Source organism: Podarcis gaigeae (assembly GCF_964106915.1).
Source record: "Podarcis gaigeae genome assembly, chromosome: 15".
NCBI lineage: Eukaryota > Metazoa > Chordata > Lepidosauria > Squamata > Lacertidae > Podarcis > Podarcis gaigeae.
The window spans coordinates 32,338,646-32,366,336 of NC_139692.1; the positions used below are offsets into that span (position 1 = coordinate 32,338,646).

General features: G+C 48.1%; 1 protein-coding gene across 1 annotated transcript; it reads right to left on the bottom strand.

The window, feature by feature from the left end:
* On the bottom strand, positions 1 to 27,476 carry SSC4D (scavenger receptor cysteine rich family member with 4 domains; the record flags this gene model as incomplete). Its single annotated transcript, XM_083715364.1, has 12 exons — positions 1 to 2,818; positions 4,359 to 4,686; positions 6,647 to 6,724; positions 7,650 to 7,961; positions 8,867 to 8,950; positions 9,081 to 9,158; positions 10,261 to 10,341; positions 12,284 to 12,598; positions 13,641 to 13,712; positions 15,510 to 15,815; positions 16,901 to 16,936; positions 27,347 to 27,476. 11 exons carry the CDS (start codon positions 27,474 to 27,476, stop codon positions 4,370 to 4,372), a joined length of 1,809 nt encoding a protein of 602 aa, XP_083571490.1. The 3' UTR covers positions 1 to 2,818; positions 4,359 to 4,369.
* Between the last annotated feature and the right edge of the window lie 215 nt (positions 27,477 to 27,691).

Below are 27,691 nucleotides of genomic sequence, written 5' to 3' on the forward strand. Positions count from 1 at the left end.
CTGAGCCAATCCTGCACTTTGAGCAACAATCCCCCTTTCTCTCCTCTCTCCCCCCCACTTTGGCTCAGTTTACCTATTGCTAAGGCGGCCATTTCTTGCTGCAGACTTTGCTTACATTGGGTGACTGAAAAGCAATTAAGTTCTACACACGGCGGAAATGCTTTCTTATATGTGGGTTGGGAGGAGGGGTGGGTGGAGAACCCAGCACCAAATGTTAAGGAGGATTTTTTATTTTATTTTTTAATGAATAAGGCTGTAGTCCTGTGCCCACTTACCTGGCAGTAAGTCTTGGGTACCTGAAAGGGGCTTGCTTCTGAGTAATCATGGATTACTCAGGTTGATCCAGGGGCTGCAGAAGAGGAGGGCTACAGATCGCTTGCGGGGGGGCAAATTCCCGCCTGTTTATAACACCTAGCTTGCGGAATTCGCATTGGCTGCCAGTCTGCCATGGGGCCGAGTTCAAGGTACTGACATATATGTCCCTACACTGTTTCAGGACCTGGTGACTTGAGGGTCCGCTTTATCCCTTACATACCCAGCATGGGTCAAAGATCTCAAAAGCCTGCACTGAAGCAGGGCCTTCAATGTGGCGGCCCCTGCTTCTGTGGAACAGAATTCTCATTGGCGCCCTCTATCTGCGCTTTCCAGAAACAATCCGGATGGATAGAAAGCTCTCTGCCTTAGGCATGTGGCTTTTTTGAAACCTCTCTTTAGTTATTTGTTTGTTCTGTTTAAAAAAACCATTTCCCGTTGCTTTCATGGCTGGTTTGCAAATCACATTGAGACTCGCCTGGAAGGTGTTTCATAAACTGAATGGATTGATAATTCCACCGCTGAGCCTGCGTGTTGCTCCCTGGAAGGAGGATAAGTGTCTGCTTAGCTTTGGATATTCTAAATAAGCATTAAGAAGAGGAAAGCGGAGCTTACAGGCATGTTTCTTTTCTCTCCCTCCATAGATTCGGAGCACCCAAAACTGCAAAGGGGCTTTAACCCTTTCTTCATTTCAGGGGAATCGCGGAATTGTCACATTGGAAGGGACCCTAAGGGTCATCTAGTCCAACCCCCTGCAATGCTGGGGCTCCATGGTAGAGCCGTTGCTTCGCATGCAGAAGTTCTCAGGTTCAATCTCCAGCATCTCCTTTCCTTTGCTGTTGCAAAGACAAATTTCTGGTGTTTTCCGTTCTTCTATTCATTCTGAATGAATGTTAGAGATTATTCCCGATAAAATGGTTTCAACTCCATCAAATCCTGGGAGATGTAGTTTGTTAAGGAGGTGCCTATTCCCCTCACAGTGCTACAATTCCCATATTAAGGGCCAGCCCTCCCATGAGACCAGGTGAGGCAACCGCCTCAGGCGGCAGGATCCACAGGGGCAGAAGATACTGATATAGATCTTTATCCCACCCCCCTTGTTCCTGATGTAGATCTTGACTCACCCCTTCTTCCCCTCCTTCCCTGGCAGGGAATTGGGTGCCATTTGGTGGTTTGCCTCAGGTGACAAAATGTCTTGGGCCAGCCCTGCCCATAGTGGCTTAACAATCAACCCCTCTTCAATAAAAAAAATAATAGTTTTTTTTTATTTTAATTGGATTATGATTGGAGATGTTAATTGGATGTTTTTATTGGAAAATTAATAAAAATATTCTTCAAAAGGAGCTCTGGGGTATGTATCTCTGTGAGGGCATTAGCGATCTCCTGACAACTCCCAGCACCCTTAACAAACTACAGCTCCCAGTTTTCTTTGGGGGAAGTTTGTAGCTGGTAAAGCATGCAGAGAGTTGTCAGGATACCCTCCAATTCCCCTCACAGAGAGCATTATGATGCTACCTCAAAGAGTCATGGCTTCCCCCAAGGAATTCTGGGAGCTGTTGTTTGTTCAGGGTGCTGGGAATTATTAGGTGGCCCCCATTTTCCTCACAGAGACACAATTCCCAGTTACCCATGAAGAGGGATTGACCATTAAACCACTTTGGGAACCATGACTCATTAATGGCGCATACCCTCCAACATTCCTCTGATGAAAATAGGGACGTCCTGAGGAAAAGTGGGACATTCTGGGATGATTCTGGGATGGCTTCTGTTAATCTAAGACTGTCCTGGGAAATAGGGACCCTTGGAGGGTCTGAGAACAATAAGAATCTTCTAACTTCCAGCACCCTGAATGAACTCCATCTCCCAGAATTCTTTGGGGGAAGCCATGACTATCTGAAGAGGTGTCCAAGAGTGCTTTCAATGGATGGTGTTGTGAGTGTGGCCTGGGACTCCCTCTACGGCGCCTCTGCAGCGCCTCAGGCCTGCTCTGCACCCTCCTCAGGTGCTTTTTCCTGGCTGCAATGTGTCCTTAAGCCATGAACTGACTGCTTGCTTTGCTGGATGATGGAGAAATGTACATGCAAAGGTGTAGAAACCTCTGGCAGGTTTTGTGCACCATTGGAACACAGCCTGCTGGACAAAGGAAAGAATCCTGTCCTTTGTGTCCATCCCCCCACTTTTGTCTGTGCCCTGCCCCACCACTGGTACCTGGCCCCCGACAGGCTACTCCACGAGGCAATACGGCCCTCAGGATGAAAAGGGTCCCCCACCCCCTGACTGACGCGATGAGCGAAAAGTGGTCTTCCTGGCTGCAGCAGTGGGGTAGAGGGTGTTCTCTATGTCAGGTACGTACACCAGTTTTTATACAGAGATTTACACATGTGTACACACGCGCACACAAAAGCTGCAAAGGCACCATTTGAACGAGAAGGTTTCAGCCACCGTTGGAGGAAGCTGAGGCTCCCACAGCTGGAGCGCTGTCCTTGCGAGGGCTGGCGACACCTGTCTGAAAGAGGAAGGCCCATTTTGTCCAGTTAATTTGAGATGAGGCAAGAACCGCTCCCGATACAAACTTATTGTTTAAAACAGAGAGCGGGAAGGTAGCCAGACTCAAAGGCATCTGCCGCCTCCAATCCTAGACCTGTGGCTGGTCCTGTCTGTCTGACAGGGGCTGATGGTTCCTTTGCAAATGCTTGGGAATCCACTTTATTTTTAAATAGGTAGCTTCATTTTACATTTTTGCAAAGGCTCTTCAGATGATATGGGCACAGGCAACTCACAACTTAGGCACCTATAACTTGCACGCATTCAGCTTTATGCACTTGCCCCCCCCCCAAAAAAAAAATTAACGGGGCAGTGGAAAGGGGGAGGTCATCCGGGGGAAAGGATTTTGGAAACCCCACCTGCCACTGAAAACACAATACGCGATTTTTGGCTTTATGCATTATCCCCAGAACATAACCCCAGCATGAGTTGAGAGTCACTGTATTTTAAAATAGGAATGCTGCTTTCTGAGACGTTCTAGCCTGTTGGCATATTTCTGCCGAACAGCACCTACCGAAATCAAGTTTTTGTGGGGTTTTTTCCATTTTAATCCATCCATTCACAGCCTTAGGTTCACTCATAAATCCATCCCACCCTGTTTCTGCATTAATCCATTATTTATATATATATATATATATATATATATTTGCTTTCGTAGATTTTCACGGGTACAGGAATGCAGGTTTTGGTGTCCTCGGGTGTCTTCCCGTGTAAAAGTTGGGGTGTCTAGGCGACGTTTCGACGAGGTCTCACTCGTCATCTTCAGGCTGGTGCTTTCGGCTTCTTTCCGCTCTGTTCCAGTAACAAGAAGCCGAAAGCACCAGCCTGAAGATGACGAGTGAGACCTCGTCGAAACGTCGCCTAGACACCCCAACTTTTACACGGGAAGACACCCGAGGACACCAAAACCTGCATATATATATATATATATATATTTATCTATTTAATGCACTTACGTTTGACTTCATACAAATAACTTCATACAAGTTATTTGTATTAAGTCCAATTTAAGACAAGTCCAATTGGACAAGTCCAATTTAATTGCACAGCCCAGAAATCCGATAGCCGATTGTGTTGGAAGTGCAGCGACACAGGTCATTCCGTTTGTACCTTGAGGGTTAATTCTGTCCCTATTGAAATGGGGGTGGGGCGTTGCTTAGCAATGGACTTTGCTCCACATGGACTTAAAATACCACCCTGTGGCCACTCGCAGCTCTGGTGGCGCTGCAGTACAGGCAAGATTTGACTGTCAGGATCCACCCCTGCTTAGACCTGGAAGCTGAGTTCAAGGAGGAGGTGCAGGAGAAGAGGGATTCCCCCAAGCAGACCCACACACCCCGCCAATGACCCTTTGGACGTCTCCTCGTCCGGTTCCTAGCCAGCTCTCTCAGGTAGCACCCCTACCCATCAACCCCAGCAGATAAGCTGCATGCAAGCCTCCTTGGGAACAAGGGAAGCGCATGCCTGCCCTTGCCTGGATCAGGGCCTGGCTCAGACCGTACCTTCCGGTGCATCACAGGAGCCTGCAGAGAGCTCCCGCGTCTTCCGAGTGGTCGCAGTTGTGCACGTTCCAGCGGATGTGGGAGCAGCGCAGCAGGGAGCTCTCGTCACCTTTGCACTTGAGGTTGTCGAGGAAGATGTAGCCGGTCCCTTGGCCGTAGCGAGCCTCCCCCCAGGCGGCCAAGGCCCCCCCACAGCCCAGTTGCCTGCACACCACCTTCACGTCCTTGAGGTCCCAAGCGTCGTCACACACCGTCCCCCACTGAGACAGGTAGAACATCTCCACCCGCCCTTCGCAGCGGTGGCTCCCATTGACCAGGCGGAGGAAGCCTGCAAATGGGGAAACATAGGGGGGTGGGTATCACAAGACTTAACTGAAGCTCCCCCCCCAAAAAAAACCCCACAAATCTGTGCCCCACCAACTCAATGGCTGTGCCACCGGCACCAGCCAGTTTTCCCTGTTCGTTCTCAGCTGAGACAATAATGCGCTCTGCACAATGTTACTTTTTTTTCTGTATGCCACAACAGCTGCGAGAATATTGCTAGCAAAGAATTGGAAGAAATAAGATTTACCAACTATAGAAGAATGGCAGATGAAGATGATGGACTATATGGAACTTGCCGAACTGACCGGGAGACTCTGAGACCAGAGAGAAGAGACGGTGGAAGAAGATTGGAAGAAGTTTAAGGAGTATTTGAAAAAATATGTTAATATTTAAATCTTAGAATAGCTTTGGAAGTGGATTTAGGCTGTAGGGTTAGAAGTAGAAGATAGGGCATTTTAAAACAGTATTATTTGCAAGTGATAAAATGTGAAGGTTTTTACAGTTAAAGTAAGTATGATAAAAAAAATGGTTAGAAATTATGATATATGTAAACTGCTAAAGATGAGGTAAAATGAAAATCAGATGGGGGGACTTGGGGAAGCCCACCTAACAATGTTTAGAAAAAATAAGAATAAGAAAAGAGTCTGTTTGTATTGTTTGCTTTCCTGTTTGTGTTGTTTATTTGTGTTATAAAATGAATAGGTTTTTTTGAATAATAATAATAATAATAATAATAATAATAATAATAATAATGCGCTCTGCACAAGCTTAGAGTTCCTCCAAAGAGGAGTTTGTCCACCGCAGCTCTAGACGGTTCACTGTTCTGGCTGTGAATAATTTCTCCGGCATCTTTATGCAAATCTGTTCCCCCACCTACCGTAAGGGAAATCTTCTGATTCCTGTTACTCGGAGTGCATTAAGGATATTAGGAGAATCTGCTTACTCAGACTGTATTAAGGACGTGTCAAGAATGCTTGTGCAGGAAAAACTCAGCCTCAAGCGAGCCCGATAGAGAACAGGTACCTTCTTATTCCCGCTGAATCAGGCATCCAGCTCGAATAACACAGGCACGCTTTCCCTCTGAGAATGTGACTTAATTTCTATGCATGTGTAAAGCTAAGCAAGGGAATACCTGTGTAATTTTCAGGCCTGGGGGTTCAACTTTTGTGGGCCACTGCTCTGTTTGATCAAGCAAAGGCACCTCATCCATCACAATACTGTGTTTTTTAAAAAAAGCTTATACTGCACAACACAGAATCGGGATTCAGGATGACCTTAGCTGATTGGAAAACTGGGCCAAAACTAACAAAATGAATTTCATCAGGGACAAATGTAAGGTTCTGCACTTTGGCTGGAATAACCAGATGCACAAATATAAGATGGGGGGGCACCTGGCTTACCAGTAATACATGCAAAAAGGGTCCAGGGGTTTTAGTAGACCCCAGGCTGAACATGAGTTAACAGTGCGATACAGCAACAAAAGCACCTCATGTGATTCCAGGCTGCATCAGCTGACATATAATGTCTAGATCACTGGATGTCATAATCCTGCTCTATTCTGCCTTGGTCAGATCCCACCTGGAGTCCTGGGACCAGTTCTGGGCACCACAGTTCAAGAAAGACATAGACAAGCTGGAAGGCAGGCAGAGAGGGAGACCAAGATGATGAAGGGTCTGGTAACCAAGCCTTGTGAGGAATGTTTGAGGGAGTTGGGTATGTTTAGTCTGGAGAAGAGAAGACTGAGAGGGAGATACGATAGCCATCTTCAAATACCTGAAGGGCTGTAACATGGAAGGCTGTACTCAGAAAAGACAACCCCTCTTCTGTGACCATAGTGCTCACCCCTCAGAAATCTTGCCCTAGGCAGCCACCTAGAGCAGCCTCTTGCCCTGTTCCTGCCAAACACCAGGGGTTTCAGCTGAGAGTCAGCAAGCGGGGAGCTGGAGGCCCTGTGCCCCACATACCATCCTTGGGTCGTGTGGTGGTTGATGTGGTGGTGGCAAAAGGGTCTTCTTGGAAGAGATCTCCAGATTCTTCTGCACCTGGGACCAGGTAAAAATCAAGGGGTACATTTAACAGCATAGAGACACGCACCCCACACACATCACACAGAAAGGCACTGGGAAGTGCAGTGCAGTGGTTAGAGTTGTACTAGGACCTGGGAGACTGGGGTTCAGGGACCTGTACTAGAACCTGGGATACCCCACTTAGCCAGGAAGGTCACTGAGGGACCTTGGAGTCAGTCACAGCCTCTCAGCCTAATCCACCTCACAGGATTGTTGTGAGAATAATATAGGGCAGGAAGTATGCATGCCGCTTTGAGCACCTTGGAGGAATGGTGGAACAAGACAATAAAATACCCAACCTTGAAAGTTTATTTAGAAAGAAAAACACTGACTTCATAGAGAATTGGAGAGTTGGAAGGGCCATCTATTCTAGTCCAACTTCCTACCATGCATTTATTTTATTTTTAAAAGGTGGCGCCTGTGACAAGGAGCAATTGTCCTGATTCCCTCATGAGCTGTTTACATGTCTTGCTGTTAATCATACATTCATTCCACAATTTTCAGTGCATTATTCCTCAGTCGTTTTCCACACCACAAAAAAGTCTGCTCTCTGTGTGTGTGTTTTTTATGTGGATTTGTTGTGCTGGGGTGACAAGAGAACTTTGGTCCCCTTTAATCACGCAGAACTAAGATTCTGATAAACACACAACTCCCTCCTGCAAAAGACTGACAGCTTGGAGGCATCCCAGAGGAACCTGTGCTGTTTACATTTTATAACACCAGGTCATTTCTATCTCCCAAAATTCTCTGATCCACTGGAGGTTTTGGAGAGCTGCCTGTCCGGGATTCATTAGCTGTGATTCCTGCACAGCAGGGGGTTGCACTAGATCACCCTTGGGGGTGGGGGGCTTCCAACCCTACGATGAGACCACAACCCCTCCTTGCCCCCTGTCCCTCTCACCTCTGCATATGACACCAGCGTCTTCGTGGTGCCCGCAGTTGTGCTGCCCCCAGCCCAGGTTGAAGCAGTCGGACAGGTCAGTCTCTGTGCCGGCGCAGTCCACATTGTCCAGGAGGATGGGTCCGGTGCCGTAGCCGAAGTAGCCCAGCACAGTGGCCACCACCGCCGAGCCGCAGCCCACCTGCCGGCAGACCACCTGGGCGTTGGGGAAGTCCCAGTCGTCGTCGCAGACCGTCCCCCAGGAGTCCCCGTACAGGACTTCCACCCGCCCTTGGCAACTGCTGTTCCCGTTTGCTAATCGTATGCCACCACCTGCTGGTCAGAAAACGGAAGGGGAGAAAAGGCCGGAGTGACTTATGGAAGGTAGTGGACTCTCCTTCCTTGGAGGTTTTTAAGCAGAGGTTGGATGGCCATCTGTCAGGGAGACATTAGCGGAGATCCCTGCATTGCAAGGGAATTGGACCAGATGGCCCTCGGGATCCCTTGCAACTCTACAACTCTATGCAACTCATCCCCCACCTCCACTTTTCCTTTGATTTGGGACCTTGTGGACATTCCGGCTCCTGGTTTTTCTCTCTCCCCTGTTTCACTTTTTCAGAGAGTGGCAAGAGTACTGGCAAGGGGGCCTTGGCCCTCATGAATTCTGTTGTTTTAGAAACAGCCTGTATCAATAGTTGCTGGATAGCTCAGTTGGTTAGGGAGTGGTGCTAACAACGCGAAGGTTGCAAGTTTGATACCTGCATGGGAGAGCTGCATATTCCTGCATTGCAGGGGGCTGGACTAGATGACTCTCAAGCCCCACTTCCAACTCTATAATTCTATGCCTGTGATTCTAAGCAAGGGGCCTCAGTGCCCCTGCACAAACTTCTACAACTGTGTGCACAGCAGACAACATGCACCTGCCTCCTCCTCCCACCCTTTCAGAGATGCAGAGAATAGGGACTGGGACTTGGAGAAAGTTCAGTGCTAGCAACTCACACCAGCATAGTGTATGGAGGTGGAAACAAGGGCAGTGGTTTACCAAGGACACGGGAAATAGGGGTGCCTAAACAGGGAAAGCTGGACTATAGAAACCTGACTTTGGGGGTGGGGCTGTGGCTCTAAGTGTGTTGCTGAACTACAACTCCCATCATCCTTGTCTGCTGGCCACACTTGCTGGGGCTGATGGGAATCGTAGTACAACAACACCAGGAGCGCTCAGGTTCTCTGTCGCTTACATGGACACAAAGCGGATGTTATGGGACGAGAGAGGAAACACCAGGGCTCCGTCCTTCCTGCTCCTGGGTCTGTTTTCACATTGTCTGAAATAAACACCTTCCCATCAGCGAGACTGACCCCTTCAATCTCCAGCTCTCTCAATCTCTTCTTTGCAGGTTTTTACATCTCTGATGAAGCTTTATTTCCATCGACAAAGGGCACAAAAACACTTACTTCTTCTTTCTAGCAGGAGAAGGGCTGAGGTCACCATCATCTCCGTCTCAGGAGAAGGCTGGTCTCGACCATCTGTGACTGCAAAAAGACATATCCTGTCATCACAACAACATCCGGCCTCCAATTACATCCCACCAGTTGCCTTTGGACACAGATGGGCAAGCCATGAGGCAGGAAGGCAACCCTGTGTTTTGACCTCAGCTTCCGGGACTATCTTTTTAACTGCACCTCTCCTGCTGGTCCTTTAATAGAGATTTGATCTGCAGCTATCAGGACCCCAATCTCCAAGCAGTGAGAGACTCCGGAGGTACCTGCACTTGCCTAGGGTTTGGTTTCCTGAGAATGAAGGTCAGTGGAGATGGTGGTGTCTTTAAGGTATATGGTTTTATTTACACATATATACAGTCTGAGCAAAGGATGGAAGGGCTCGTAGCACCAACACCCCACCAGATCTTGCTTCCTCATTCAATTCCAGGGAAGCCTCAAACTCACAGTTTTGGGTCAAGAACAGATCAAGGCATGTCTATGTATCTCCAGCTTCCAGCAGCAATCAAAAACTTTCTTCCCAACCCTCACATAATGTTCCCCTTGGCCTGTTGTTCTCCATCCTAGGAGGAGGTGGCATTCAGGCAGGTGAGGTGGGAAAAGGCCCACCCATTTGTCTCTATGGCAACGGAGCAGCCTCTTTGGACACGTGCATGGCAGTACTCAACTGGCCAAACTCAGGCCATTATCTTACAAAGAAACTGGTTCAACAGCCTCTTCTACTAGACTCTAAACCTTACTAGGTACGGTTGGAGGGGACCCACAGGTATCATCCAGACTGACCCGCCAGACCTACAACACTATATTTCTATGTAGTGCAAAGTTTCATTTCAGGTTTTCCCCCTCCCCAGGAACAATGGGTCAAATATGGTTCTCTTCCCATTTCACCAGATTGGGGTTGGAGTGGAGAACTGGCTTGTGCATCTATGACAGGGGTGGGGTTAGGGTCTGGTGGATCTAACTAGGCCCCAAAGGCCAAAAGTTCTCCACCACCAATCTATGATCACAACCAGCATTGTCCCAGGTGTGCAGATAACTCAAGTGTGCTCCTATATCTTTGAAGTCATGGAAACATAAACTGTCCCCGTTGGGGTTTTGTGGTGGGTGGGATTAGCAACAGCAGGTTCTCCCTTACCTGTGGCTGTATCAGTGAATGACTGTTCATAGTTGGGAGCCACTGAGGTGGTGGCAGCTGTGGTCGTGGTCATCGCAAGACCTGGAAAGAGACAACAATAGGTCATCAATCAAAGCAAGTCAATGAATTTAATGTGTTATTCAAGAAACCCAAACGGTGCAGGCCTAGAGATTCCCAGCAGCTCTTCCCAGTAGGTCTTGCCCCAATGAGGCAGTTGCAAACACTGAAGGTCCCCTGCCTTCCCACCACTCCCTAAGATTCCTCCTCCGCCAGGTCTTTCCCAAGCAATCTTAGGCTCCTTTGTCTAGTCTCTCATTGCTCTGCCCTTTTCATCCCTCTGCATGTTCTGGGAGACCAGGGGAAAGAGGAGCTGTTCACAGCAGGAGGGGGAGACTCCCTGGATTCTTCAGCAGCCTCCCTCCACTCTGCCTCTTGATTTCCCTCCTCTCCTGCCTCAGATTCTGTACAGCAATCTGCCCCAGCCTCTTGCTGCTCACTAAACCCTGTTTCTTCTTCAGCTTCCGACACCTCCTCCTCGCCTCTTCTTCCTCTGACCACGCATTGTTGTTCCACCACCACTTCCCTGGCTCTGAGCCTTCTTCCCCCAGGGGTTCCCTTGGGGGTTCCCCGGCTGGTGCCCCCCCACTCTTCTGCATCCAGCCAGTCCACGACACTGTGGTTCCTTAAAGGTGCTGAGAATTGTTAGGAGGTCCCCTAGTCCCCTCAGAGTTCCCTGGGAAGAGGCCTTGATAGAGCGGTTTAACAAGCAGGATTGCCCTTTTAAGGCCTTCCTCCCCCTCGGGAAAGGGGTGGGTCCTAGGATGAGTTTCCTGGCCTCTGGGAAAATGAAAGGCCTTGTTCCATCCCTAGATCTTGCTAGTAGAGCATGAGACTCTATATCTTCATGTTGTGTGTTTGAGCACCATGCCCACATTGGGCAAAAAGATTCCTGAATTGTAGGGGGTTCACACTAGGTGACACTTGTGGCCCTTTCCAACTCTATGGGAGCAAATCTTGGCGCTCTCCAAGGTTCTGCACAGGGTGGATTTGATTTAAATCAAATCAATTTAAATCACTAAGTAAGACTTGATTTAAATCATTTTTTTTTTTTACAGAAGGACTCATTCTTGCTGGTATAATCTTAATATTTACAACCAGATGAAGGTTTCATTTTTTGGAATAATAAATTTTCAGAGTAGTTTTTACAGTTATATCAAAAATTACTGATTTGGTTATACTATTAGAATAACATAGATGATTATAAAATTATTGTGAGGTTTAATAAGTTAACTGTTTACATTTGGACAACTTTTCTGCTGTACTTAATTGGAAGAAGAAAAATAATCATTTTCTTAATAATTTTCTTAATAATAATCATTTTAATTGGAAGAAGAAAAATAATCATTTTCTTAATAACAATTTAAACAATTTATTTAACTAAAACAATAACATTATAGCATATGTATCCATGTTTGTTAACTGATGTGGTTAAATGTTGTTTTTTTTGAAAATTAGACAGAGTTTTAGCACACATGAAAAACTTAAAACAAATCCTTATTTCCTGATGAATAGCCTTTGGACTATAAAGTACCGGTAACTTAAGTAGAAAACTTTGGAAAGATTTTTCATCCAAAAGCATTTTATTTCAAAAATCTGATTTAAATCACAAAAAATCCTATTTAAATCTTTAAAAATCAATTTTTTTAAATATACTTTTTAAAACATTATTGATTTTTATCCATCCTGGTTCTGCAATGCCTTGCTAGGCGTTCACAGGAAGCTGCCTCACATGGAGTCAAACAGATACTTCTAACTCAGTATTGTCTACACTGACTGGCAGCTCCCCACGTTTTCAGGCAGGATCCCCCCCCGCCCGCCCTACCTGGGGATGCATCTGGGGACTGGATCTGCGGCCTCCTGCCTATAAGCAGATGTTCTAACCACTAGGCTACAGCACTTCCCACACAGGGCAGCTGGCCCCTTCGCCTGCCCGGCTGCCCCAAGCCCTGAGGGGTACACCCACCTGAGCAGATGACGCCAGCATCCTCGTGGTGACCACAGTTATGGATGCCCCAGCCCAGGCTGTAGCAGGCTGAGAGGTGCGGTTCACTCCCGTCGCAATTCACGTTGTCGAGGAGGATGCGCCCCGTGCCGTAGCCGAAGTAGGCATTGGTCCTGTAATCTACAGCGTGCCCGCAGCCCACCTGCTTGCACACCACGGCCGCATCACTCAGCCCCCAGTCGTCATCACACACCGTGCCCCAGTTCCCTTTGTAGAATATCTCCACCCGGCCCTGGCAAGAGTTGGCGCCGCTCACCAGCCGGATGCTCCCATCGCCTGGAAGAGGGATAGGGAGAGTCAGGGTACAAATTGTAGACTTGGAAGGGACCCCTGGGATCATCCAGACTGCCTCCGCTAAGGGAAGCCCAAGAAAGGAACCTGCATTTTAGTAGTGGCCACAGTGCAAGTGCTTTTTATTTTATTTTAATTTCTATGCCGCTTTTAATAGGGACGCGGGTGGCACTGTGGGTTAAACCCCAGAGCCTAGGACTTGCCAATCAGAAGGTCGGTGGTTCAAATCCCTGCAACGGGGTGAGCGCCTGTTGCTCAGTCCCTGCTCCTGCCAACCTAGCAGTTCAAAAGCATGCCAGTGCAAGCAGATAAATAGGTACCGCTGCAGCAGGAAGGTAAATGGCATTTCCGTGCACTGCTCTGGTTCACCAGAAGCGGCTTAGTCATGCTGGCCACATGACCCGGAAGCTGTACGCCAGCTCCCTCAGCCAATAAAGCGAGATGAGCACCGCAACCCCAGAGTCGGTCATGACTGGACCTAATGGTCAGGGGTCCCTTTACCTTTACCGCTTTTAATAAAAATCTCAAAGCAGTTTACAGCATATTAAATCAATAAAACAATAAAACATTAGCCGGATGATGTTCCTCTGGCCTCACGAGGAGCCTCTTCAGTAGGGCTGGTGTGTGTGGGCCCTGCCCCCTAGGCCAGGTGGAAAGGGCCTTGCAGGGAGCAAGGGGATGGGGACTATCTCTCCTTTGTTTCCCCATTATTGGCAGCGGCGGCATCAGCTGCTACAGCAGGAGAAAGGGAACAAGCAGTTTCTCTCCTTCATTCCCCCTCCTGCAGTTGCAGCACCTGGTAACCAGGGATAAGGAAGGCAACCAGTAACAGCAACAGCCTCTCATCACACTGCCGTTTGCAGTGCCACCTGTTGGCAGTCATAAGAACTGCAGCTTGATGAGACCTTTACATTTTTATTATAAGTTAAGATATGAATAACAGCAACACTATGTACATGTATCGTGTTGCTATTGCGAATCGTGCTAGCTGAGGACAGCTTCTCATGTGAATCCAAAAAGCACTCACTTTCCCCATTTTGCAATGAGGCGGTGGCTGTTTTGCTGATTGGTCCTCTGGATGCTTGGGTGGGCAATAGCTCTGCAAAAACAAACAACCCAACAGAAGGATGAACATCAGTCAATCATCTCCATCAACAGTATCTGCTTGGCCTCTGCTATGCATGCAAACATGTATACCTCCAACCTTTTAAGCAGGGCCAGTCAACTTGTTCAATTAATTTCTTAGATGCATCCATTGTGGTTGATGACATTTGACTGCCTATTAGTAGTAGTAGTAGTAGTAGTATTTCCTGCCTTTCACTAACAGGTCTCAGGGTGGGTTACAATAGGCTCCTTCATTTTACTGTTTCTGATACCAGCTAAAAATGTTTTTGTTCAGACACACATGCAATTTTATTAGGTACATTAATTTTTTTCTATAAAACTGTTGATTTTATCTATATTTCACTTTTAACAAATGTCTGCTTGTCTTTAAAGTATGTTGATTTCATCACTATTTTCTGATGAATATTTTATGTAAACAACTTAGAGGCGGGCTTTCATAGCGTTTAAATGATGTCCAAATGTCATGGGCTGGCTGGATGCAGAGGAATGGTGGGAGAAACCAGCTGGGGAACTCCCAAGGGAACCCCCAAGGGAGGAAGGCTCAGAGCCAGAAGATTGGAGGTGGGATGGTGAGAAGGAGAAGGAGACTGGGAGGAGGTGGTTCAGAAGCTGAAGAGGCAACAGGGTTTAGTGAACAGGAAGAGCTGTGGAAGAGCACAGTTCAGACTCCAAGGCAGAAGCAGAGGCCAGGGATTCTCAACCTCCTACTGCTCCCCTCCTGCTGGCCTCCTAGAACACACAGAGAAATTATGGTAAATGGGCAGAGCAGAGGGTGGTTGTGTGCAGACCCAGCCTGAGACTGCGTGGGAAAGACCCTGGAGAGAAGGAGTGTGAGCCCCTCCATCCTATGCTCAGGTGGTATATATGTGTAAATAAAACCATATATCCTAAAGACACCACAGTCTCCACTGACATTCATTCCAAGGAAACTGAACCTGGAAGTCTTTCAGCATTCAGAGATTGGGGTGTTTGTACAAATATATAGGATCCACCCTATTCTTGTAACCGTAACTGATCTTAAAATTGTATTTTTAAATTACTGTAACCCACCCTGCAACCTCATGGTGGGGGGGGTAGGTAAGAAATCAAAACTGCAGTCAAACAAATGTGGTATCCTTCATTCTACACCTTTAGGCACCAGGCAAAAATGTTCCTTTTTAACCAAGCCTTTGGCTGACCTGATCAACATCCCATACCCTTTTAAAATGTTGCTCTTTGTGGGAGGGGGTATTATTGGATTATTGCATTTATTTTTATTTTATATACTGTGATCTTTTTGTGTGAACCGCCCTGAGACCTCTGAGTATAGGGCGGTATATTCATCATCATCATCATCATCATCATCATCATCATCATCATCATCATTTTCTCTTTAGAAATATCATTTAATCCCCATGCAATTTTATTACCGTCATAACATTTTATGTTTCTATCCAGCCTTTCCTCCACCCTGTTTAAGATACACAGGGTTCCTTAGTGGTTTCCCCTGCAGGACAGTGTGGTGCAGTGGTTAGAGTGTCAGGCAAAGACCTAGGAGACCAGGGTTAAAAGCCCACACTTGGCCATGAAGCTCACTGGGTGACCTCTGGCCAGTCGCTGACTTCCTTTAGCCTAACCTACCTCACAGGGTTGTTGTGAGGATTAAATGAGGATGGGAGAACCATGTGTCCCACCTTGAGCTCTGGGGACGGGGGGGGGAAATGCAGTAAATAAGCCTGCTTCACCCCTCTCCCTCCTGCTACCGCCACCAGACAGACCCAAACCTTTGTACCATTACAGGTGACAGCCACATCCTCGTAGTGGTAACAGTTGTGGATGCCCCAGCCGTGGCTGCTGCACTCGCTGAGGGCTGCCTCTCTGCCTTTGCAGTCCACGTTGTCTAGGAAGATGGGCCCACGCCCCTGGCCGAAGGAGAGGGTGGCCGGCATGGCGATGGCATGGCCGCAGCCCAGCTGGCGGCAGACCACATTGGCGTCCACAATGTCCCAGTCGTCGTCGCACACCGTGCCCCAGGTGTTGTTGTAGAAGATCTCCACGCGTCCCTGGCAGCGGCTGCGCCCATTGACTAGCCGGACCTCTGGGAGAACAAGGCCGGTCCATTAGAGCAAATGGGACAACACCCTGCCAAACTCAACCTGCCCTCCCTTGCCTGCTTACAGTCCACAGGGTAGAATTGGCTGCCACGTTCCTCCTCCTTAGTCCCAGCATTGCCCTTGAGGAACTCAGCAGGGCTGTCATGGATTGGCTGGATGCAGAGGAGGGGAGGGGGCGCCATCTGGGGAACCCCCAAGGGAACCCCCAAGAGGAGAAGGCTCAGAGCCTGGGGAGTGGTGGCGGGACAACCATGAGCAGTCAGAGGGAGAAGGCGGAGAAGACTGGAAGGCAGCAGAAGCTGAAGAGGCAACAGGGTTTAGTGAGCTGGAAGAGTCTGTGGCAGAGTGCAGTTCAGACTCTGAATCGAAAGCAGAGACTGAAGAAGGGTGAGATCAAGAGGCGGCTGAAGAGTCCAGGGAATCTCCCCCTCCTGCTGTGATCGTCACCCCTCCTCCCTGGTCTCTGGGGACACACAAAAAAATGAAAAGAGCAGAGCAGAGACTAGCTGTGCGCAGACACAGTTTGAGACTGCATAGGGAAAACCCTGGAGAGGAGGAGCCTTAGAGAGGGGTGGGAAGGCAGGGACCTTCAGTCCTCACAACTGTGTCATCTGGGCAAGACCGACCAGGAAGGGTTGCTGAGACATCTAGGCCTGAGCTGTATTTTGGTTTACTTGAATGAAGAGTTAACTTCACTGGCATCGGTGATTTATTACCTTAGTGCTGATCTGCACCTGACTCCAGCCCTGACCAGGGTGGAGGATGGGGACAAAATTGGAATGAATTGTCTCTGACTCAATCATTTGCCTCTGGCGCCACCTACTGTTGGGCTCCCTGCCTTCCACCCTACAAATGGGCACCAGCCACCACTGGCCGGGGGACAGGCCTGCCCATTACATCATGGACACTGTCCAATAAGCTCAATGGGAGGGGCTTGCAGGAGGAAGCTAAAATGGGCAAGGATTCAACAACAACCCAGGCATCATTTAGGAACCCTTTCCCAGATCTCTGCAGTGATCTATAAGACGCAGCTTCAAGTGCTGGTTTCTCTTTTGCAACAAGAGCTCACCTGGAACGGGCACCTGTGCAACCTCAGAGCCACTGGCTGAAATGGAGAAAATAAAAGTTAAGTCAGATTGAATGCTACCCCGGATACACACTTAATGACGCAATTCTGAGCACTTGTACCTGGGAGCGAGTCCCATTAGGAACCCAGAACCATAGAAAACTGACTTATACTGAGGTCAGATCCTTGGTCCATCTGCATCAGTACTGTTTGCACCAACTGGCAGCATCCTTCTAGATTTTCAGACAGGGTTCTTTCCCAGATGCACCTGGCGATGCCATCAGGGATTGAACCTGGGACCTTCCGCGTGCAAAGCAGATGCTCTAACCACACAGATCAGTTCTAAATGCCTGTTCATGGATGGGGACCCTGTAACCCTCCAGATGTGGTTGGACTCCAGCTCCCATCATCCTTCACCATCGGCCATCCCAAGCATACAGGTGTGCAGTTTTAGTCCGAGCTGAAAGGGCTCAGGGCTTGCGCAGCCAGCGTATAGCAATACTGTGGTACCAAAAAACCCACAGCTTTTGAGCTCCATAATTAAACAGAAGCAGTGATGTGGTTGATGGGTTCTTTGGGACAGAACTGGTTTTATGATCCCGTGCCAAGGATGATGTTTAAGGTCACTCAACACAGATTAGATACCTGATCCTCTCCTATTAACATGCAGGGTAACTAACCTTGGCCCAATTCTAAAGGTAGAAAAAGCATTTGGGGATTTCAAAAACAAACCATACCCACAACTTCTAAATTCCCCATCCTAGATGTGAAGTGTCCTGCGACACACACACACACACACACACACACACACACACACACACCAACAATTCCCCTTGCATGTTGAGTTGTTTGGGCAGTGGGTAGTGTGATCTCAGCCTTTGGGCCCTATAGATTTAAGGCATCTTTTAAAAAGATTTGCAAATATCATCCTTATCTGTTTGTTTCCCTGTTATATATTGCTACATGCTATCCCTATCTCTGAAAAGTATGAGATTTCATGGGTTCCAGACACTTACCCAGGATTTGTGTTTCCTCCAGAAATTGGGCACAGCAGAGATGGTAGTGTCCTCATATTATATGGTTTTATTTACACATATATGCAACCTCAGTCCAGATAGAGGGATTGCAGAGCATTGGGTCTTAAGGGCAGCACTGGATTCAACAGACAGCAAAAAGCCATCCTCTGTGTCTCTTAGTTCCAGCCTGTCATGCCCAGCTCACAGAGAGGTCTGTCCCTCCCTCTCCTTCTCACTGCTAAGGTCCTCCCCCTAGCCTACCTCATTCAAGGTTGAAACCCTAAACCTGGCCTTTGCATCTGCCCACTAGCACCCAGTGAAGAAGGGTCCCCCCCTTGCCTGCCAGTCTTTCCCTCGGATAGTTTCCTTGATGGCCCATCCTTGGCTTTTGTCCCCTGCAGAGCTGGCTTGGCTCCTTAGCATAACTAAATCTAGTTATGTTTCTGTGCTTGGAAAAGTTGAATCAAGCCTTGATTGAGTTTGGATTTGATATCCCGCTTTATCACTACCCTAAGGAGTCTCAAAGCGGCTAACAATCTCCTTTACCTTCCTCCCCCACAACAAACACCCTGTGAGGTGAGTGAGGCTGAGAGACTTCAGAGAAGTGTGACTGGCCCAAGGTCACCCAGCAGCTGCATGTGGAGGAGCGGGGAAGCGAACCCGGTTCACCAGATTACGAGTCCACTGCTCTTAACCACTACACCACGCTGGCTCTCATGATTAATTTTGACCCTTACTAAATCCAGGAATTATGGGGAGGATCTGGCACCCAGGAATTTAAGGGAATTGGTCCCTGCCCCCTTGCAACCTGTAACAATATTTTGGAAAGGTGTTTGTTCTCAGTGCAATAGGACACCTCTTAAAATACCATAACTTTTGCAGGGTGCTTCCTGAAATCAAGGAACCTATGTTTGGATACAAGTGGACACCATTTTGAATCAAGATGGCAGACTGAACTCTTCAAAACTGCACTGGTTTTTGTTTGTTTGTTTCTTAGAGTATGAAGCTGCTAGCTGCTCATTGTGTTGGGCTGGGACTCAGGCTCAGACTCGGCACCAGAGGAGTCTCAGTCTGCACCGGATCCTTTGCCTCAGGCATCATCTGAACCAAGTCTGGGGCTTGATCCTGAAGAGTTCCAGTCTGCACAGGTTCCCCTGCAACAAACACCAGCTGGGCTGAGTCAGGGGCCTGAGCCTGCCCTGGCTTCAGATGCGGGGATTACCTCGTTGCCTTCAGCTGGGCCATCACTTACAGCTGCTCCACTACCGGTTGGGTCAGGGGAGGCCCCTGGGTCCAGTAACCAACCAACGTCTCCTGAGCTACAGAGACTAAGGTCTGAGAGAAGGAGAGACCTGAGTACTCGCAGGAGGAGTACACGCCTTCAGGTGAAACAGAGAGGTGAGTCTCTGGGGGATCAGGACTGGCTGTTACCCCGACAAAGAAAAAAGCCTGTCGGACCCCACCCCAGGTTGTGGGAGCAACATTGCTATATGCCAGATCCTGCCTGAGATCTTGTACCTGTCCTTGCCTGGTTTCCTGCCTTGTGTCCTGCCTTGGCCCTGTCGGACTGACTCCTAGTGGAACCTTTGAATTCTGGACCAGACCTGGACCATGTTTCATGGGTTACTCCCGGGCCCAGCACACTCATAATCCCAGTTGCCAACAAAAGCCATCAAGGGGAAAACAACAGAGAGGACTGACAGGAGCCATTACCTGGGCATCTGCACACCTGTCCACAACTTCTCCGTCACATGAGCAGCTTACCTGTGGGGAAAAGGAAGAGGAAGGAACCCAGTGCTGACCAGACCAGCAAGGCAGGTTGCACCCAGAGCCCAGGTTTCTGATCTCTCTTCCTGTGTCCTGGAGAGGGACCAACTTTCATTTCTGCTTCTCCCAGGGTGACACAGAGGACCTTCCACCGACAGACTCCCCAAGAAATAACTACAGAGCCGCACCTGGTAAGTAAAGGGAAGACACAAGATGAGCATCACTCAGCTTTGCTGAGTCATGTCACCGTCACCAGTTACATTTGGAACTTTTTAGCTTAGGAGGAAAAGGTGATGCAAACCAGTGTGGTGTAGTGGTTGGAGTCCTGGGCTAGGACCTGGGAGAGACCAGGGTTCAAATCCTCCCTCAGCTGGGAGGCTTACTGGGTGAGCTTGAGCCACTCACTGCCTCTCAGCCTAACCTACCTCACAGGGTTGTTGTAGGAAAATGGGTAAGAGGAGAAAGTATGTAGGCCACCTTGAGCTCCCTGGAGGAAAGGTAGGATTAATAATATTAATATCAACATAGTAGAAGTGTATAAAATTATGTGTGGCATAGAGACAGTGGATGGCGGAAACTAATTTTCCCTCTCTCATAACACTGGAACTCATTGGCATGCCATGAAGCTGAATGTTGGAAGATTCAGGACTAAAGTGAAGGACATGAGACAGATGTTGATCATCAGGTGAGCTGTGCATAAGCAAGCTGCCAGCTAGCTCTGCCGAGGCTCTTTTTATTAGCACAATATGCAAAACTAGTCGGATACATTTTGGACTGTGCCCTTTACACATCTTCCAATCATGAGATCATGGGGTGGTACAAAGTTATTATGGCACCTGTTTCCACCGCGTCACTTTCCCCCTGAACAATGTTTAATCAAAAGAGACAAAGGTCATAGACAGGGCACGGCAGACTACTAAGAGAGAAGAGGTTAGATAGAGGGCATGATGTTCAGACAGCTGTGGCTTGTCTTTGGGTGGAAGTGGGCTCCACACCCGGCGGTCATTCCTGCACAGGACAGATGAAAGAAACAACTTCTTCATGCTCCACCTAGTTGAACTGTGGAACTCTCCCCCACAGAAGGCAAGGACAGCCACCAACTTGGATGGCTTTCAAAGAGCATTGGACAATTCATGGTGGAGGAGAAGGCTATCAACAGCGACTAGCTGTGACGGCTAAGTTCTGCCTCTATAGCCAGATGCAGAGATGCTTCTGAATACCAGTTGCTGGAATCCACGAGAAGGGAAAGAGAGGGCTCTTGTGATCAGATCCTGCTTGGGGGCTTCCCACAGGCATCTGAGTCACCTCCGTGAGAAGAGGATGTTGGAGGAGACGGGCCATTGGCCTGATCCAGCAGGCTTTCCTTAGGTTCGCTATGGAGTAAGCGCAGGGAACTTACACCTGCTCTCATGTCTTCCTTGTAGGATTCCTGGAAGCTACTGGCTGGCCACTATTATAAGAACATAAGATTCCCCTGGATCAGGCCAACGGCACCCACAGGACCTGAGCACAAGAGCATTCTCCCCCATGGGAAGCAGGATGCTGTATTAGATTAGCCCGGTTCAGCATGACTCCTCTTCTCCTTAAAGGTAAAGGTAAAGGGACCCCTGACCATTAGGCCCAGTCATGACTGACTCTGGGGTTGCAGCGCTCATCTCGCTTTACTGGCCGGCGTACAGCTTCCGGGTCATGTGGCCAGCATGACTAAGCCGCTTCTGGTGAACCAGAGCAGCACACGGAAATGCCATTTACCTTCCTGCTGGAGCGGTACCTATTTATCTACTTGCATTTTGACGTGCTTTCGAACTGCTATGTTGGCAGGAGCAGGGACTGAGGAACAGGAGCTCACCCCGTCGCGGGGATTCAAACTGCTGACCTTCTGATCGGCAAGCCCTAGGCTCTGTGGTTTAACCCAAAGCGCCACCCGCGTCCCTCTTCTCCTTACAGCCCCCCAGAACCCAGCCCAAATGTGACTGTTCCGGAGACGGTGCCAGCATTCAGGCGCACTGCCGTTCCCCCGCTCTCATTGCAGCTGGGGTTCCGCCTGCCAGCAGACAACTGGCATAGTTATATCTGAGGATGAAAAACAACCTATGTATAATTTTTATTAAATTTTCTGTGTTACAATTTAATATACCCATTTTACATCCTTAAGATACTAATGACTTCCCTTCTTCTCTTTCCATGGTTCATTTTGGTTCACTAACGCTGCCAGCGTTTTTGGCTGTACACAATTATTTCCCATATATTCAATGAACGTATTCCAGTCTTCTCTAAACGTATGTTCTTCTGGTTCTCTCGTTCTATATGTTAAGTCTGCGAGTTGTGCATATTCTGTCAACGTAAGTTGCCATTCTTCTTTAGTTGGGACCTCGCACGTTTTCCATTCTGGGGCTTACAAAACACGGGCAGCAGTAGTAGCATACAGAGATAACTTTTTTGACACCTGGGAATTTGAGTCTGAATTATCCCCAACAGAAAGGACTCTGAGTTTGGGAGGGGGAAGTACTTTTAAACATTTTGTTTCAATTCATTATGGACCATTTCCCAATACTCTTTTACCCTTTTACAAGTCCACGGCACATGAAAGAATGTTTCCTTCCCCCTCTTTGCATCTCCAGCACTTATCTGATTTAGTCTTATACAGTGGTACCTCAGGTTAAGTACTTAATTCGTTCCAGAGGTCCGTTCTTAACCTGAAACTGTTCTTAACCTGAGGTACCACTTTAGCTAATGGGGCCTCCTGCTGCTGCCACGCGATTTCTGCTCCCATCCTGAGGTAAGGTTCTTAACCCGAGGTACTATTTCTGGGTTAGGGGAGTCTGTAACCTGAAGCGTCTGTAACCCGAGGTACCACCAGTGGCGTAGCGTGGGGGTTGCAGGGGGGGCCGGGCGCACCGGGCGCAACATCTGGGGGTTAGGGTTAGGGGGCGCAAATCCACGGGTTAGGGGGTGCAAATTACTTGCCTTGCCCCGGGTGCTGACAACCCACGCTACGCCACTGGGTACCACTGTACATCTTAGCAAGCCTACTCAGAGTTAAATACCATCTGTGAATCCTTTTCAGGTAGTATGGCTCTCCATCTCCTTACAGCCCCCCAGAACCCAGCCCAAATGTTCTGAAGAACATCAAGCAAGCATCAAGGCACACTGCCGTTCCCCCGCTCTCATCGCAGCAGGGGCTCCGCCTTCCAGCAGACAACTGGCATAGTTATATCTGAGGATGAAAAACAATCTAGTCCATAAGATTTATGTCTTTGAATACTCTATTCATCCATCAGAGCGCGAGGCTCCTGGGGGAATAATGTTGCCTTTTGTTTCTCTGAGAGGCCCCTGCCAACCTCCCCTTCTTCTAAGAAGAGCTGGATGATGGCAGATGAGGTGGTCTGCAGCCAAGAGCGGGTACCTGTCCTGGCTGCAAGAAGTTGTGTAGCTTAGCTCAGGAAGTCCTCTGCCCCATCCCCCACCCCACCCTGCAATCTTAACAATTTGGAGCATGCAGATTTGCACGCTACCTGTGCCTCCGAGTGAACAGAAGGGGTTTTTCTTTCTCTCTTTTTTTAAATTGATTTGATTGGGGGGGATTCAACTGATAAATTTTTATTATATTACAGTATTATTATTATTATTATTATTATTATTATTATTTATACCCCGCCCACTCTCGTCGGCTCCCAATCAAGTGTTAAAAACAATACAGCATTAAATATTAAAAACTTCCCTAAAGAGAGCTGCCTTCAGATGTCTTCTAAAGATAAGATAGCTGCTTATTTCCTTCACTTCTGAAGGGAGGGCGTTCCACAGGGCGGGCGCCACTACCGAGAAGGCCCTCTGTCTGGTTCCCTGTAACCTCACTTCTCGCAATGAGGGAACCGCCAGAAGGCCCTCTGTGCTGGATCTCAGTGTCCAGGCTGAACGATGGGGGTGGAGATGCTCCTTCAGGTATACAGGACCAAGGCCGTTTAGGGGTTTAAAGGTCAGCACCAACACTTTGAATTGTGCTCGGAAATGTACTGGGAGCCAATGCAGATCTCTCAGGTCCCAGGTGTTGTGTGGTCCCAGCGGCCACTCCCAGCCACCAGTCTAGCTGCCGCATTCTGGATTAATTGCAGTTTTCGGGTCACCTTCAAAGGTAGCCCCACGTAGAGCGCATTGCAGTAGTCCAAGCGGGAACATAAATGGTGATAAATGGTGCTCTAGAACGGTCTGAACTATAAGGGCACTTCTAGTGTGGGACCGAAAGAAAAGCCACACATGCTATTGGGTTAGGCGAGTGCAAAACACATGCACAGGTTGTGGAGTGTTGGAGGGTGTTCTTCAAGGGTACAGAACCTAGGGCTCTCCTCCAGATGTTGCTGGACTCCAACTCCCATCAGCCCCAGCCAGCATAGCCTATGGTCAGGGAGGATGCGAGCTGGAGTCCAGCAACATCTGGAGGGCCACAGGTTCCTCATCCCTGGAGTACATGTCTCAAACCCAGCACACACACTTTTAACATACCTGAAACTCAACCTGGTCAACGGCCTCCAAGTATTCTGAAGGAACACCTGCCAGACTTTCTGCCTAGGGTATCCATATCCAAGCACCAATTATAAAAATGAGAACTGGCCTATTCTGATGGACTAAGGAAGTGGATAAACCTCAACATCACGGTACATTCCTTTAAGACATATCTAATAAAGCACGTCTGTGTCGCAAGTCATTTCATGAGGAATGTCCTTCTCTTGGGAAGCTACATTGACAGACTTCAAAATACTGGCTCATTTGTTCAGGATGTTTGTTTTTCATAGTGCAAGAAGCTAAAAAGCAACCATTAGTGTTTAAACCTCTGCCCCCTTGGTTCTATATATATTCATCCCCAGTGCCCCCTACCCTATAAAAAGCATTATTCAGCACAGCGGTTTGCACAACCCACTAAGGAAGATCGTAACACAATAAAATTATAACTGAGAGCAATTAATTGCATATTTATTCAGAATCCAATTGAAACTAGTTAGTTTAATTAATTTAACAAATCTGATGGAATTGATCCAGCGACACCAGTTTTTCAAAGCCTGGGAAAAAAATGCTTTTGAAGCTCCCGAACGATCGACCAGGAGGGAGAGAACATGCCAGTCAGGCATGTGTCTATGCCAGGGTCTATGCCTACACTCGAGTGTAGGACGAGCTCATGACAATTTCGGCCTCCAGGGACCCCCTTGCTTCTTAGTGCCCCCCAAGGTAATCCTACCCCCCTCACACACAGGGGGCGCTATTGCCCACTTTGGGAACCACTGGTTTAAAACACTGCATGTGAATTCTGGGTTTTGCCCCTAAATTTCTTAGCTACTGAAGCATCATCATCATCATCATCATCATTCACTCTTTTGCTTCCAGAGCACGCAAGGGTGCTGAATCCCCTTGCCATCTTCCCAAAGTTGGAGAAAAAGAGTTGTAAAGTTGACATACCTGCTTGCTATTCTGTTTTGCACTTTGTAACGGACGCTGGGGTCACATTCCCAATTTTAGTCTTTGGCGATGAAGTGGCCGGGCGGTGAAGATGTTTGTGCGTGGGAAAAGCGACTTTTCAAAACAAGAAAAGAATCTTTCTTCGCATGCCAAGCAAAGGCACCCCCTTTTTTTCCTTTTCTTTTTCCTTTTCTTGCAAATTACAAAGAAGCACGGAGACAGAAAATCCCTCATCCGTCAGTTCAGCATTTCCAGACTGTCATTGCTGTAACCTTGCTGGACTTTGCAGTAGATGGAACAGGACGAGCCTTGAGATTCGATTGTATGGCAAAATGACCCTTTACAGTGGTGCATCTTTGCTTAGATTTGAAATCACCTTCACGGCAGAGAGGTAGAGCAGGGGGTGGAAACCCCAATCCGGACTCCTTTAAAGATACATGGTTTCCTGCAGAATGGATCAAATTTCCAGAAAGAGCAGAAGAGACACTTTCACTCAAGAGGCGCTGGCCACAGGCTGCTGATGGAAAGTGGAAGCTAGTTTAGCAACTCTCACAAGAGGAAACTTTCCCTTTTTTGTTTTTGTTTTTTTGCAAGGGCATTTTATTCCCCTTTTAAGGAGGGGAGGGGGAAGCACCAGCTCTAAATTGGGAGGAAGTCAGTACAGTAATGATCATTTGGCTGCAAGGATATTGGCTGAGGGCCTTTGCACAGTGCGTGGTTCCTTCCAACATATCAGCAGAGAAACAGCCAGGTCTTGGGGGAGGGGGGTTCTCAGAGATATATTTTTTTTTGGCACTGTATGCTTTTGCCTTCCTTGTAGTGTGTGTGGAGTGGGGTGGGGAGCGCATGGATGGGGCAGACTGCTGGATTTTGAAATGGTCAGGGCATCGCTGGAAGACAGGTGGCTCCTTCTGGCAAATGGCCTGGTGCGCGCTGGATCACCAGTCCTTCCTCGCCTGCCCCCAGAATCCGGGCAGCCAAAGGTCCCTTTGTGGTTGCCATCTGTAATAAGCAAAATCTGCCCTTATTCCCTTATGGGGGACACAAGAACCCTTAGAGTCCTTTGTAGGTTCTCGATCGGTAGGAGAAAATAAGAGGCCAACCAGAGAATATTGAGAAGCAAAGCAGGTAGTAAGCCTGATCTTTATTGAACTGTTGCAACAGGGTGCTCCCCTCACACACAGGTGGACGGAGGAGGACCCAGAGCAAAGGTGTGCCCGCCCTTATATAGACATTTTAAATTCCCTGCCCTGGAGTCCAAGACCACCCATACATACATACATACATACATACATACATCACAGAAGGGGTGTAACCCAAGACCACCACCCCCAAACATCATACCTACATCACAGAAAAGGTGGTCTACAACAGAAATTTGAATGTTGTTGCTTTTCCTGTCTGTCAGGTTATCTGATAATGCCTTATCTGATTGCCTTTCCTGGTAGTCTTTGAGATGGTGATTTCCCAATTCCTGAGACAATGGGAAGGCTCCCTCACCACCTCTCTCCTTGCAGAGAAAACATTTGGTCAGTTTGGGAGTCAGAATGGTTTCAGGAAGGTCTTCCTGTGCTGCTCCAGACATGTGGTCCACATATCTATGTATGTGCTTGATTGGTACATTTATGAACATTTATTATATATATAAGACCTTAATTTTTTTAATTTCAGTAAGTTTTCCACTTTTGAACCATTGACTGATTAAACTCTATAATGCAGGATCTGATAATATTGTTGTAATTCTGAATAATATTGCATTTCAGAGCCTTAAAAATATATATATATAAAGAACCAATATTCTAGGTCCCTGTCAGGGCTGGGGAACCTCAGACCTAGAGGCGTTGAATACATTATTCCAGACCTGTCTTTCTCATCCTATCACATTGCAGGGCTTGGGGCTTTTTAGTTTAGAGAAAAAGCGAGTAAGGTGGCAGGACCCGCAAGGTCCTGTTTGTCCTAAGAAAGGGCTGTTCCCACCCCCAACAGCATAGCACATAGGCTGCTTCAGGCCAGAACAAGATTGCCTTTGTTCACCTGTGTTAATCTGCTTCATGATGGGCCTTGAGCAGCAGCAGCCTGTCATGCCAAGCCAGGGAAGGGGGCGAGGGAGAGCAGCCCAAGGGCACCCTGTTGAAAAGGGGCTTTGGGTATGCCAAGCAGTTTCTGTGAGAGACCCACTTCTGATGGAGGAGCAGCTTTCAGTAAAGGAGGAACTTACAAACGAGACAGAACTGCCGCTGGTCTATAAGGCTCAGACTAAGGCCCGACTGTTGCTGAAGCAACATCCGAATTCTGACATTTTCATCAGGCAGCCTTGAGCCTTGCAAAAGGAGTGTCTCCACCCCCATCGTTCTGCCCGGACGCTGAGGTCCAGCGCCGAGGGCCTTCTGGCAGTTCCCTCATTGCGAGAAGCAAAGCTACAGGGAACCAGGCAGAGGGCCTTCTCGGTAGTGGCGCCCGCCCTGTGGAACGCCCTCCCATCAGATGTCAAAGCGATAAATAACTACCTGATATTCAGAAGACATCTTAAGGCAGCCCTGTTCAGGGAAGTTTTTAATCTGTG